This window comes from Microcaecilia unicolor, chromosome 1 (genome assembly GCF_901765095.1).
Source record: "Microcaecilia unicolor chromosome 1, aMicUni1.1, whole genome shotgun sequence".
In the NCBI taxonomy this organism is placed as follows: domain Eukaryota; kingdom Metazoa; phylum Chordata; class Amphibia; order Gymnophiona; family Siphonopidae; genus Microcaecilia; species Microcaecilia unicolor.
The window spans coordinates 721,588,863-721,601,786 of record NC_044031.1 but is presented as its reverse complement, the minus strand read 5'-3'; the positions used below and the strand labels follow the sequence as shown (position 1 = coordinate 721,601,786).

At 44.8% G+C, this 12,924-nt stretch overlaps 1 protein-coding gene across 2 annotated transcripts in view; it reads right to left on the bottom strand.

Moving 5' to 3' along the window:
- Positions 1-7,248, bottom strand: part of SPATA5L1 (spermatogenesis associated 5 like 1) — a 45,045-nt gene extending 37,797 nt beyond the window's left edge. For both annotated transcript variants that reach the window (XM_030189575.1, XM_030189576.1), the window contains exons 1-2: positions 7,158-7,248; positions 4,092-5,164 (exon numbers count right to left, since the gene is read on the bottom strand). In XM_030189575.1, coding sequence (XP_030045435.1) covers positions 4,092-5,162 — 1,071 coding nt within the window. In that variant the 5' untranslated portion in view covers positions 5,163-5,164; positions 7,158-7,248. The remainder of the gene's footprint in view (positions 1-4,091; positions 5,165-7,157) is intronic.
- Between the last annotated feature and the right edge of the window lie 5,676 nt (positions 7,249-12,924).

Genomic DNA, 12,924 nt, shown 5'->3' with positions numbered 1-12,924 from the left:
AAAACAAACTCGGGGGAGAAACCCCCCAGACTGTGCACTTCCGCAGCCTGGGCAACAGCCCTAGACGCACTCTCAACCGGCGCTCGCAATAGCGGGGGAGAGACATGCTACGCATCCAAAATGGCGTCCGGCGCGAAACTCCGTGAAGGAGCCGCGCGGGAAGAACGGCGCTTAACTTTAGCCGCTTTTGTGCCGTCGCCCAAATTAAGGGCGTTCATGGCATTAATGTCTCCAACCTCAAGGGCGGCCCCGAAGAAGCCGTCCGAGCCGCGTGGCCGGCCAAGATGGCGGAGGCGAGGAGCGGGGGATGGGCGTTTATGGCGGGAAAAAACCGCCACGCCGGAGGAACGACCGGCACATTCATCGGTCACTAAACTATCACCCATCAAGGGCGAATCAGGTTGTAAAACCCCCGCATCCCCTCTAGAAGCGCTCCAGCGATCCGGGGAGCGACCCTTTGCGCCCTCGCCCTCCGACGCCATTGCCACGAGGAGAAGAATCGGGGAACCCCCTGCCCGCTATAAAAAGGTAAAATTACCTGCTTGCCGCTCCGAGCTGTAACGAACTGGTGTCCCAGTGAGTAGCTGCAATGAACGTTTAAAGAAACGTCGAATTAAACGCCTTTAAAGACGTTTAAAAATATATATATTTTTTTTTTTAAACGGAGCCAGCGGGAGGGGGGAGAAAAGGAGGGACCTGGCACCACCAGGTTTGCACTTGCTCAAAAGAGCCCTCAACCCCAGGCCTCAACAAAACCTAAGGATTAGGCTTGGAGGCCTAGCCAGAGCTGCTGCTGTGTGTGACCACCACCTGCTGAGATAGAGAACATACTGAGGAGTTTCCGGCAGCACATGACCACATATAGGGAGGCAAAAGTTTGCTCTCTATCTCCACCTGCTGGTAGATGGACACAACCCACCAGTCTATGGATTGATCAGCTTGATGATATGGAATAAAGGATTGCATTTTTCTCATTCCTGAAGGCCCAGTGTTTACTTTTTCTGTTTGTTTGGTTGCTTTTGTATGCTGCTTTCCCTCTGTTTTGTGACTGTATACATCATTGGAATGCTTAACATCATCTTCAATGCGTTCCACCACTATTTTTACATTTTTAAGGACTTTTATGATGATATCTTTTAGCGATTTTGATGGCTATGGATTCTAGAACATCTCAAGTTGTTTTTAAAAGTATTTTTAGCCTGGTAATTTTAGCGTTCTAATTCAATGTCATCAGAGCTTATTTTCAAAAAGGGTCTTTTTTATGTTATTAGCACTGTCTATTAACTGCTTTTTACAAAGTTTTTGTTGCTTATCTTTAATTTGACTTTTTAATGTTTTTAGCGGCATTTAACTGTTTTTTTTTTTACAGTAATTATGCATGCATGACATCCTTAGACATATAAGCTAGGGTGTCATAGCAAGTTTGTCTTAACTCTTACCAAACGCCTCCAGGTACATGAGGATGTAAGTAGACCATTTTGGAGACTTCTTATTCCATTTTTTTAGATGTTCTTTTTGAAGTTATGTGTTTTTAAACATGGGGACATTTCCTTTTTTTTACTAGATAGTGCCTATTTCATTTTGTTTTCTGGATCAGACTAGGTGAAGTTGCTGTTTTATACCAGCTGAGTAAGCCTCTCCGATTCCCTTCCCCCATTCCTTTTAGTTGGTATTTTACTGTGATAAGTATGTTTTAGAAAGCTGTTTTTATGTTACTAATCATTTCTAAAGCGCTACTAGATGTACGCATCGCTGTACACTTGAACATGATGAGACAGTCCCTGCTTGACAGAGCTTACAATCTAATTAGGACAAACAGGACAAACAATAGATAAGGGAATAGTAAGGTAAGGATGATAAAATAAGGGTTCTGAACAGGTGACTAAGGGTTAGGAGTTAAAAGCTGCATCAAAAAGGTGGGCTTTTAGCTTAGATTTGAAGATGGCCAGAGATGGAGCTTGACCTACCGGCTCAGGAAGTCTATTCCAGGCATATGGTGCAGCAAGATAAATGGAACGGAGTCTGGAGTTAGCAGAGAAGGGTGCAGATAAGAGAGATTTACCCAGTGAATGGAGTTCCCGGGGGGGGGGGGGGGGGGGGGGGGGGGGGGGGGGGGGAGGAATGTAGGGAGAGATGAGAGTGGAGAGGTACTGAGGAGCTGCAGAGTGAATGCACTTATAGGTCAATAAGAGGAGTTTGAACTGTATGCGGAAACGGATAGGAAGCCAGTGAAGTGACTTGAGGAGAGGGCTAATATGAGCATAACCACACTGGCGGAATATTAGTCATGCAGCAGAATTTTGAACAGATTGAGGAGAGAGATGGCTAAGTGGGAGACCTGTGAGAAGCAAGTTGCAATAGTCTAAGCGAGGTGATAAGAGTGTGGATGAGGGTTCTGGTAGTGCTCAGAAAGGAAAGGGCGAATTTTGGTGATATTATAGAGAAAGAAACGACAGGTTTTAGCAGTCTGCTGAATATGTGCAGAGAAGGAGAGGGAGGAGTCAAAGATAACCCCAAGGTTACGAGCTGATGAGACAGGAAGGATGAGAGTGTTATCCACAGAAACAGAGAATGGGGGAGGAGGAGAGGTTGGTTTAGGGGGAAAGATAAGAAGCTCAGTCATGTTTAGTTTCAGATGGCGCTGAGACATCCAGGCAGCAATGTCAGACAGGCAGGCTGATACTTTGGCCTGGATTCCTGCTGAGATTTCTGGTGTGGAGAGGTACATTTGGGAGTCATCAGCGTAAAGATGATACTGAAAACCATGGGATGAGATCAGAGTACCAAGGGAAGAAGTATAGATGGAGAAAAGAAGAGGTCCCAGGACAGATTCCTGAGGTACACCAACTGACAGTGGGATAGAAGTAGAGGAGGATCCACTAGAGTATACACTAAAGGTACGCTGGGAGAGATAAGAAGAAAACCAGGAAAGAACAGAGCCCTGAAAACCAAGTGAGGACAGCGTATCAAGGAGTAGGCTGTGATCAACAGTGTCAAAAGCAGCAGATAGACTGAGAAGGATGAGGATAGAATAGAGACCTTTGGATCTGGCTAGGAACAGATCATTGGAGACTTTAGCAAGCGCTGTTTCAGTTGAATGAAGGGGGTGAATGCCAGATTGAAGTGGATTAAGAATAGCTTGAGATGAAAGAAAGTCAAGGCAATGGCGGTGAACAGCACGTTCAAGTATCTTGGATAGGAAAGGGAGGGAGATGGGGCGATAGTTGGAAGGACAGGTAGGGTCCAATGAAGGTTTTTTAAGGAGTGGTGTGACTACGGCATGTTTGAAGGCATCAGGAACAGTCGCAGTGGACAGTGAAAGATTGAGGATATGACAGATAAAAGGAATGACAGTAGGAGAGCTTTATTTATTTGTCCTTTTATACAGGAGTAAAGCTTTGTATGGTTGGTTTAAGATTGAGTTCATCCATGTTTTATCTACCTTTTCAATTACATATGTAAGATGTTCTTTTGTTTGTAAATGTATGAATTCTTGTATATTTGTTTTTAGTTTTTCTGCCCCTGACCAGCCAATATTCCTAGTGAAACATGGCCATGTTAGGCACAGATGATCAATAACCTGGGAGCTTTTTGCTGAATAAGAGACTGTTTTTTTACAAGATCTGTCTCCTTGTTTTATCCTTTCACATTGGATTTGGTGGATTGCCTGCCTTGTTGTTTTTGACTCCAAAACAGATAATTACATGTCTCTTGTAGGAGATACCTCTTACTGTAAAGGAGTGTTTCCTCTAGCAAGTATGGGATAACACTTGCTGTCCCCCTCATCTACTTTTCCTATTACTAAATGCAAAAAAGATGAAACTTACACAATAAAAATGTATCTTTCACAAGATTTAACTTACTTTGACAAACTTTTTCATGGTTCAAGTATGTTTATCCAGGAGGCAGAATTCTCTCAATACCATGTCCAACCCTAACACCCCCCCCCCCCAAAAAAAAAAAAAAAAAACTATTTTCCTCAATAAAAACCCATGCCTCTCTTACAGAGCACGGAGGATGGAGAGCCTTCTGTCCCCAGGTGATAGCTATTGAATTAAGACAAGTGAAACATCAATCATAGTAACTTTTACCTCTCTGTCAAATCTACCTGGTCTCCTCAGCGCAGGATCTAGTGCGTCAGGTCTGTTTGTTGCAGCCATAATAATTATCTCTTTTTCACTGCCCATTCCATCCATGAGGGTCAGCAGTTGGGCAACAACTCGATTCTCGGGGGCACTGCTGGAGTTTCCCCGTCTAGGGCAAAGTGAGTCAATTTCATCAATAAAAACAAGAGTGGGCCCCGAGATGGCTGCTTCTCTGGCTTGCTGAAAAATGTGGCGCAAATTTTCCTCACTTTCTCCAGGCCTTGAACCATGTATGGAGGGACCATTAATGCCAAGCAAATATGCTCCCACTTCCCGTGCCACAGCTTTCACAAGAAGGGTCTTGCCCACACCTGGTGGCCCAATCAACAGCACACCTCTAGGACAGGAAAGGCCCAGTTTTTTCAAGGTTTTGGGATAACGGAAGGGCAAATCAATGATCTCTTTCAATGAGGTGCGCAAATCATCCATGCCAGCAACAGACAGTGCTGGCTCTTGAGAAACATGCTTGTACTGCTTCAAAGTGACTACATCCTTAATCTGTATTTGCGTTTTTGCAGTTACAATGCCAGCCTCTCTTGTTAAAGGATCCATGTCAAGGATTTCTAGCAGCACAACTGGTGTCTCCACGTTTGTGAGAGAGACCATATGGAAAGGGGATATATAAACATCTCTGAGCAGTTCTTTCACTGTCTCTTGCAAAACAGATCTGCAGTAGCCTCTTTTGACATCTGCAGTTTTCACTACTATTTTCACTCTGATTTTTTGTAATTTGTTGTAGGCCACAGGATTTAGATGGCTGGAGCTCAGGCTTACATTTTTCAGTTTGCTTCCAATCAGACCAGAACTGGCACATTTCAAATCAAACTGGATGAAACCATCACATAAATCTTTTCTGGGCCAGGCAGTACATAAACAGTCACCACCATCCAATGTAATCCGAAGAGGAGAACCAATTTTGATTCTTAATGAAGAGAGAACTGAAGGTCCCAGCCGACATCTTTGTGTTCCAATGTCTTCTGGGTCCACTGGGAGCATTTTTCCAACTGTTTCATCCATAGCTGTCAGCACATAGAAAGCGGCATTACATTCAGTATTGAATATAACTAATTGCAGGTGAAATGCACATTTTCTAGAAAACAAAATCACGCTGAAGGCAATTTTCAAAAAGATCTAACCACCTAAGGAGTCAGTCACTACATCATGGGTTTGAAAATTGCCTGGTTTCCTAAATACCCAAAACAAGGCTCAACCACCAAGGTGGAGAAACAAGTACATAAGTACATAAGTAGTGCCATACTGGGAAAGACCAAAGGTCCATCTAGCCCAGCATCCTGTCACCGACAGTGGCCAATCCAGGTCAAGGGCACCTGGCACGCTCCCCAAACGTAAAAACATTCCAGACAAGTTATACCTAAAAATGCGGAATTTTTCCAAGTCCATTTAATAGCGGTCTATGGACTTGTCTGCTACAAGAAGAACAAAATAGGAGCAAGGGAGTAGCAAGACCAACAGGACTTCTTCCAAAGAACCAAGGGAGACAGGAAAAAAAGGGGTTCCTTACTGAAGTAGACTCGACACTGCACCGTGTTTCGGCAATAGTGCCTGCCTCAGGAGGCTGTTTGTTGTTATGGTTCAATGTCAAATGAATAATCAAGTCTTTAAAAAGACAGGTGATACACCGGTAAAACGTAGGACACAATGAAAAATACCTGCTGTAACCTAAGAACTTTGACTGCTTAGATGAGCCGTAAGTGGCAAAGTGAAGCACTCAAAGTTCTTAGGTTACAACACGTATTTTTCATTGTTTCCTACGTTTTACCGAGTGCATCATCAGTCTTACAAGCTTCTATCCATTTCAAAGACTTACGCTTGGTTATTCATTTGACATCGAATCATAACAACAAACAGCCTCCTGAGGCAGGCACTATTGCCGAAACACAGTGCCGTGTCGAGTCTACTTCAATAAAGAACCTCTTTTTACATCATTTTCCTGTCTCTCTTGGTTCTTGGAAGAAATCCTGTTGGTCTTGCTACTCCCTCGCTCCTATTTCCTAAATACCCTGCCATTAGCATCTACACTTAACTACTCTGAGAATACAGGGTTGCTAAGATGCAGACTTGGGTCTTTGGGGAGAGAAAGGGGATAAAGCACAGGTGTGTATTAAGGGTCTAATATTAAAGGAGGTTTATATATAGCACTCAAAATTGTGTGCAGCAATTTAATGCTTTACCCAAATTAGTAAAAACAACTCAGAACTATCTACGTTTCAGAAAATTATTGAAGTCCACCCTGTTCAAAAAGGCTTATTCTCCAGGCACAACACAATAAGATTTACTAATGGTTTAAAATAATTCATGGACACTAATACCGTATATTTTATTTACTGTCTTGTGTTAAACTGATAATATGTTTATAATCTTACTGTTATACTGTATTATTGTACTTTTGTACTGTAGCCCTACTACAGTTTTGTGTAAGCCACATTGCGCCTACAACAGTGGGAAAATGTGGGGTATAAATGTATTAAATAAATAATTGACAAACAAGCCAACTGCACTGTTTAACTAGTGGGCTATAAATGTTCAAATCTACATGTCCCACATGACCCTACCTGCAAAAAGTGGGGAGCAAAAACATGAGTAGTTTGGTAGATGCATAATTTACAAGGGAAGCTAGTGGGGTGGCTTGCCTTTGAAAATTCACTATAACTTGTACCTTTATAACAGCACCTGCATATATATTGCCGCATGGCAGCCTAAGCAACGCTGCCCCTACTAATCAGCATTTAAAGGAGCAATTCAAGATAACAAATATGTTTTAACTGTGTCAAAATGGACTCCAAAACATTGGGGAGCCAAATAAACAATTTTACAGCTGATAGGTGGCAGCTGCAGGATACCAAGTCACAAGCATTGGGCGTGACAACACGCGTTCGACTGTTCTCACGCGCATTCGGGAATTGGCCTCCCCTCCGCATGATCTGCCATCTATCTCACCCTCTCCTCCTTGTCCGCGATACTGGACCTCTTCCCCCCCGATCAAACTCATACCTGAGGTCGCCCACTAACAGTCCCCCAGTTTTCCTTCTCCGGTGTCCCGTCCCTTCATACACTTTTACACACACAACTTCTCACTCGACTACATCCGGCTCTGGCCGGGAAACAGGAAGTTGCGTCAGAGGAGAACGCCGCCGCCGTAGCCGCAGCAGCCGCAGCAGCAGCAGCAGCAGCATTTTCATAGTAGAAAAAGATACAAGCTCAAGCTCCTTCTATCCATTGCGATAAAGTACGTTTTGTGACTAGTTGAGGAGGCAGATGCCGTTCCCGTAGAGAAAGAACTAACTCTTCGACAAGATATATCACAAGGATCAACACATTTAACACCAAAGTCTTTGATTTATCCAGAAGTGTTCTATACTAACTATCTTTGCTTCAGTACTATTATTTTACCCAAAACTCCTTGTAACCAAATGTATTTTCTCTTCTATTTCCCATATCCTCGATGAATTGTAAGCCACATTGAGCCTGCAAAAAGGTGGGATAATGTGGGATACAAATGCAATAAATAAATAAAAATAAATATATAAATACTGAGAGGGGAGGCTTGGGGCTATGTTACCAGAGTTCAATAAATAGTAAGTGCTCGCGCACAATCTTAAAGTATGCAGTCGATGTGGTTATCATCAGTATGAGCACGAGGACAGAATACTGGAAGTAGTATGGATTGATTTAAGTAAAATGTTTACTCTTCCCACAAATATTAGGACTAGGGGGCATGCAATGAAGCTACAAAGTAGTAAAATTAAAACGAATCGGAGAAACGTTTTCTTCACTCAACGTGCAATTCAACTCTAGACTTCGTTGCCAGAGAATGTTGTAGAAGCAGTTAGCAGGATTTAAAAAAGGTTTGGATGCCTTCCTAAAGGAAATGTTCGTAGACCATTATTAAAATGACTTGGGTAAAATCCGCTGTTTATTTCTGGGCTAAGCAGCATAAAACGTATTGAACTTTTTTGGGATCTTGCCAGGTATTTACTACTACTACTTAACATTTCTAGAGCGCTACTAGGGTTACGCAGTGCTGTACAAATTAAAGAAAGACGGGCCCTGCTCAAAGGAGCTTACAATCTAAAGAACGAAATGTCAAGTTGGGGCAGTCTAGATTTCCTGGGTAGAGGTGTAGTGGTTAGGTGCCGAAGGCGACATTGAAGAGGTGGGCTTTAAGCAGTGATTTGAAGATGGGCAGGGAGGGGGCGTGGCATATGGGCTCGGGGAGTTTGTTCCACGCGTGGGGTGAGGCGAGGCAGAAAGGGCGGAGCCTGGAGTTGGCGGTGGTGGAGAAGGGTACTGAAAGGAGGGATTTGTCTTGAGAGCGGAGGTTATGGGTAGGAACGTAAGGGGAGATGAGGGTTGAGAGGTAAGGAGGGGCTGGACCTGGATTGGCCACGGTTGGAAACAGGATGCTGAGCTTGATGGACCTTTGGTCTGTCCCAGTGCGGCACTACTTATGTATTTATGCACCTTTATGGCAGGGTGTAAAGAGCAGTTGTTGACACTTTTTTCAAGTTAGGTTCTGTTTTTATTGTGTCTTGTCTTATATTTATTTCTGGGGTTTTTTCCTGTGTAATGGAGTACATCTACTGCACTCATTTGCCCCCCCCCCCACCTCCCGTTTCTCTCATTTGTATGCAATTTACTTTGAGCATCGATTGCTATTTCTTGTTTGGTAAGTTCAACCGTGGCTATTAATGATGACTTTTCAGCATTGGCTCCTGTGTAAGATCTAGCCCTCAAACCATTATATGTATTTTGGGAATACCTTTTTCTATTTTGATGCTTTTTTATTTTTATTTTTCCATTAATAATTTTTAAACTACAATAATGTTGAGGTTCCCATATAATATTTTTGTATTTCTGCTGAGACCTCTAGTGGAGGGACTGAGAAGCAATATACAGGTGTTACAAGAGCCATGGGGTAGTCCATTTGTTCACCCCTAGGCAAGCAGTCCATTGGTTTAACACTAGGCAAGTAGTGTGAAAGCTGCCTGATGAAAGTGCCTTTTACCAGCTCCGCCTCCAACTAATTTATATTGCTGCATCCATGGCTGATAGAGGGTTGCAAGCAGCATGTGACCACATAGTAACATAGTAGATGATGAAGATAAAGGCCTGTATAGATTGGTGTTGGGGGGAGTACTATGGGGGAGGAAAAGGGAATCGAAGTTAGGGATGAAATGGGAATGGAGGGAGGGGTATTAGCTAGTGAGCTTCTGTATTAGATCTGGAGGGGGACCTCTGTCATATATTGTTTGAATTTGAACGTTACACTAATGGTTAAGTGTTGTTAAACTATTTAAATCTTTCAATAAAATTTAAAGTAAAAAAAAATAAAGACCTGTATAGTCGATCCAGTTTGCCCAACAAGATAAACTCATAGCATAAGGTATGATGCGATACTACATACACTTGATCTTGATTTTTCCTTGCCATTTTCTGGGCACAGACCGTAGAAGTCTGCCTGGTACTGGCCTTGTTCTCCAAAGCCCCACTCCAGCCCGTCGAAATCTGTCCAGCCGTGATCAGGGCACAGACCGTAGAAGTCTGCCCAGCATTGGCTTTGCTTCTCAATTACTGGAATTGCCATCTAAGCACCACTGAGTTTGTTTGGTTCTATTCTCATTCCACACAGGATTCCTTTGTGCAGTGGCGTAGCGGGAGTGGCTGCCACCCGGGGCAGATCGCCGCTGCACCCCCCCGGGTGCAGACCAACACGACACCCCCCCCCACCGGCATCGACACCCCCCTCCCCCCGGCATAGCGCCACCCCGACACGGTCCCCACCTGCCTACGAGCTCCATCCATCTGCAGCGCTGCTGTAAAGAAGAAATCGCTTCGTCGACCCTTCCCTCACTCACTGTCTCCCGCCCTCTGACGTAACTTCCTATTTCCTCAAGGGCGGGAGACAGTAAGTGAGGGAAGGGCCGACGAAGCAATTTCTTCTTTACAGCAGCGCTGCAGATGAATGGAGCTCGTAGGCAGGTGGGGACCGTGTCGGGGGGGGGGAGGCGCTGCGCCGGGGGGGGGGTGTGGACGGATGCACCCCCCCACCCGTTGACACCCGGGGCGGACCGCCCCCACCGCCCCGCCCTTGCTACGCCACTGCCTTTGTGTTTAAGTATCGAAAACTGCAGTGGATACCAGTACTCCAAGAGGCCAAATTTATCTCAGATTTACAAGGCCCTCAAACAAACTGTACACCACCTTGAGTGAATTCCTTCAAAAAAGGCGGTAAATAAATCATAATAAATAAATAAAGTGGACCAGAGAACCTAAAGAATAAGGTAGCCCTTTACACACCTTTAAGACTAAGGTTTTCTCAAAAAGCATCCCAAACTGTACCCCATTAAAGAAAAATCGGGTGATGTTTTGCCTGCCTGTCAGTCTACTCAGGAGTAGCCCCCACACTCTGGAATTCACTCCCAGAGAGCTTTGCCTAACTCAAGACTACCTCTACTTCAGGAAGCAGGTAAAAGCCTGACTCTTTTCTCAAGCCTTTAATAGCTGTTGCCACTGAGTATCTGCTCATTCCACATCTGGGCTAGCTTGTTTCACACACAGTAATTAAGATCAGTTCCACATACCTTTATTTTAACTTCAGTCTAGTCATCCATTTGTTTATCCCATTACCTTTGTCTATCAATGGGGCTCATTTTTGAAAGAGAAAAACTTTTAAAAAGTAGCATAAACCGGCAAATGGACGTTTTTCTCGCCAAAACGTCCAAATTGGTATTTTCAAAACCTGTTTTCCAAATGTTTTTCCATGCTGTTCATCTGCAGTTCATCCAAATCTCAAGAGGGTGTGTTGGGGGCAGGGCTGCTAAGAGGAGGGTGGGGGGGGGGGGGTGGGGGAGATTCTTCAGGCCTGGCCTCCCAGGGGGGCCCAGCACCGGGGGGGGGGGGTCTATCTCTCCTGCTTCTGTGTGTCAGACCTGAATGATTGTGTTAATGCGATTACCTAGGTCCTCTACACACCAGCAGGAGAGTGACAGACCAAGGGAGGAGCAGATGCAGGAAGGCATAGGGGTGGAAGGTGTGGCAGCCGTGCCTGGCTCTCTCTCAGCGGCCCTGGTTGGGGGGCATTAAGGATGGGATTTGGGAGTTCGTAAGACTTGGACATTTTCCAGCTATAATGGCACAAAATGAAAATGTCCAGGACTAAGACGTTTGAGCTAGACCTGTTTTAATAACGACTAAGCCACAAAAAATGCCTTAAATGACGAGACATTTTTTTTGCCAAGACTTACTACTACTACTTAACATTTCTAGAGCACTACTAGGGTTACGCAGCGCTGTACAGATTAACAAAAAAGGACAGTCCCTGCTCCAAGGAGCTTACAATCTAATGGGTGAAATGTCAAGTAGGGGCAGTCCAGATTTTCTGAATAGAATGGTGGTTAGGTGCCGAAGGCGACATTGAAGAGGTGGGCTTTGAGCAAGGCTTTGAAGATGGGCAGGGACGTTTTTCAGCCATAATGGAACAAAACAAAAATGTCCAGGACTAAAACAAAGATGTTTTGAGCAAGACCTGTTTTTAGAATGAATAAGTCACAAAAAAAGTGACCTGATGACCACTGGAGGAATAAAGGAATGACTCCCCTCCTCAAAGATGTAAAAGAAATAGTACATACCAGCCTCTATGACAGCCTCAGATGTTATAGCCAGTCCTATTAGAGCAGCAATCAGCTTCCAAGAGTAGCCTGGTGGTCACTGCAGTGCACTACTCATATCCCACTCTTAACACTTGTGGTGAAAAGTGTGAGCCCTCCAAACCCACCAAAAATCTACTGTATCCATATATAGGTGACACCTGCAGACATAAGGGCTAGTGTAGTGGTGTACAGTTGAGTACAGTAGGTTTTTGGTGGGTTTTGTAGGGCTCACTATACGATATAATGGAGCAGCGATGAGATGTGCCCCTAGGACCCTGATGGCAAACCTATGACACGCGTGTCAGTACTGACACGCGTAGCCGTTTTCGGTGACACGCGGCAGCATGTGGCCTCATACAGAGAAGCAGCGGCATTCCTTGCTGACACCCGGGGCGGATCACGCGACCTTCCCCCCCCCCCCGGTGAAATCACCCCCCCCCCGGTGCATGTTTACCCGCTGGGGGGGTGCCATGTGCGCTTCTATTGGCTCCCTCCGAGTCCTCCGCTCGTTCCCTCCCTGTTGCTCCCTCTGCCCCGCCTCCTGCATGGCCGTTAGGGGATCTTTGACCTCACTTCCGGCCGGCGGAGCAGAGAGCAGCGGAATGCCGTGGGGAACGCATCTCTGTGATCGCCATTACCAGCAACCACATAACCACAGCAACCATCATCCAATCTACTGTTCTGGGGTGTCGTGGATTTCTAATTGACCATCATTACTGAGATAGGTGAGGGGGAGGCTGGGAGAGGTGAGGGCATGTGCTATGGGTGCCGTTTCCCGCCATTAGAAATAGCGGCAGCCATCTTAATTTACATAAGGTGGTCAGTTAGGCTAGTTAACCCCTAATTGCCTGCAGGGCTAACAGGCTATCTATAATTCTATCTTCTGTCACTGCCCCGCTGATGGAGAACCCAAAAAATAAAAAACCAAGGTTAAGTAAAGGAAGTGGTAGTAGCAGTAGCCGACCCTTTCAAGAGACATGGACCGAGATGTATGGCATTATAGAAAAAAATGGCAGATCATTTTGCGTTCTATGTACTGAAACGGTAGTAAGCAGAACGTGGAATATAAATAGACATTTTGAAATTAATCATTCCCAGCTCTTGAAAAA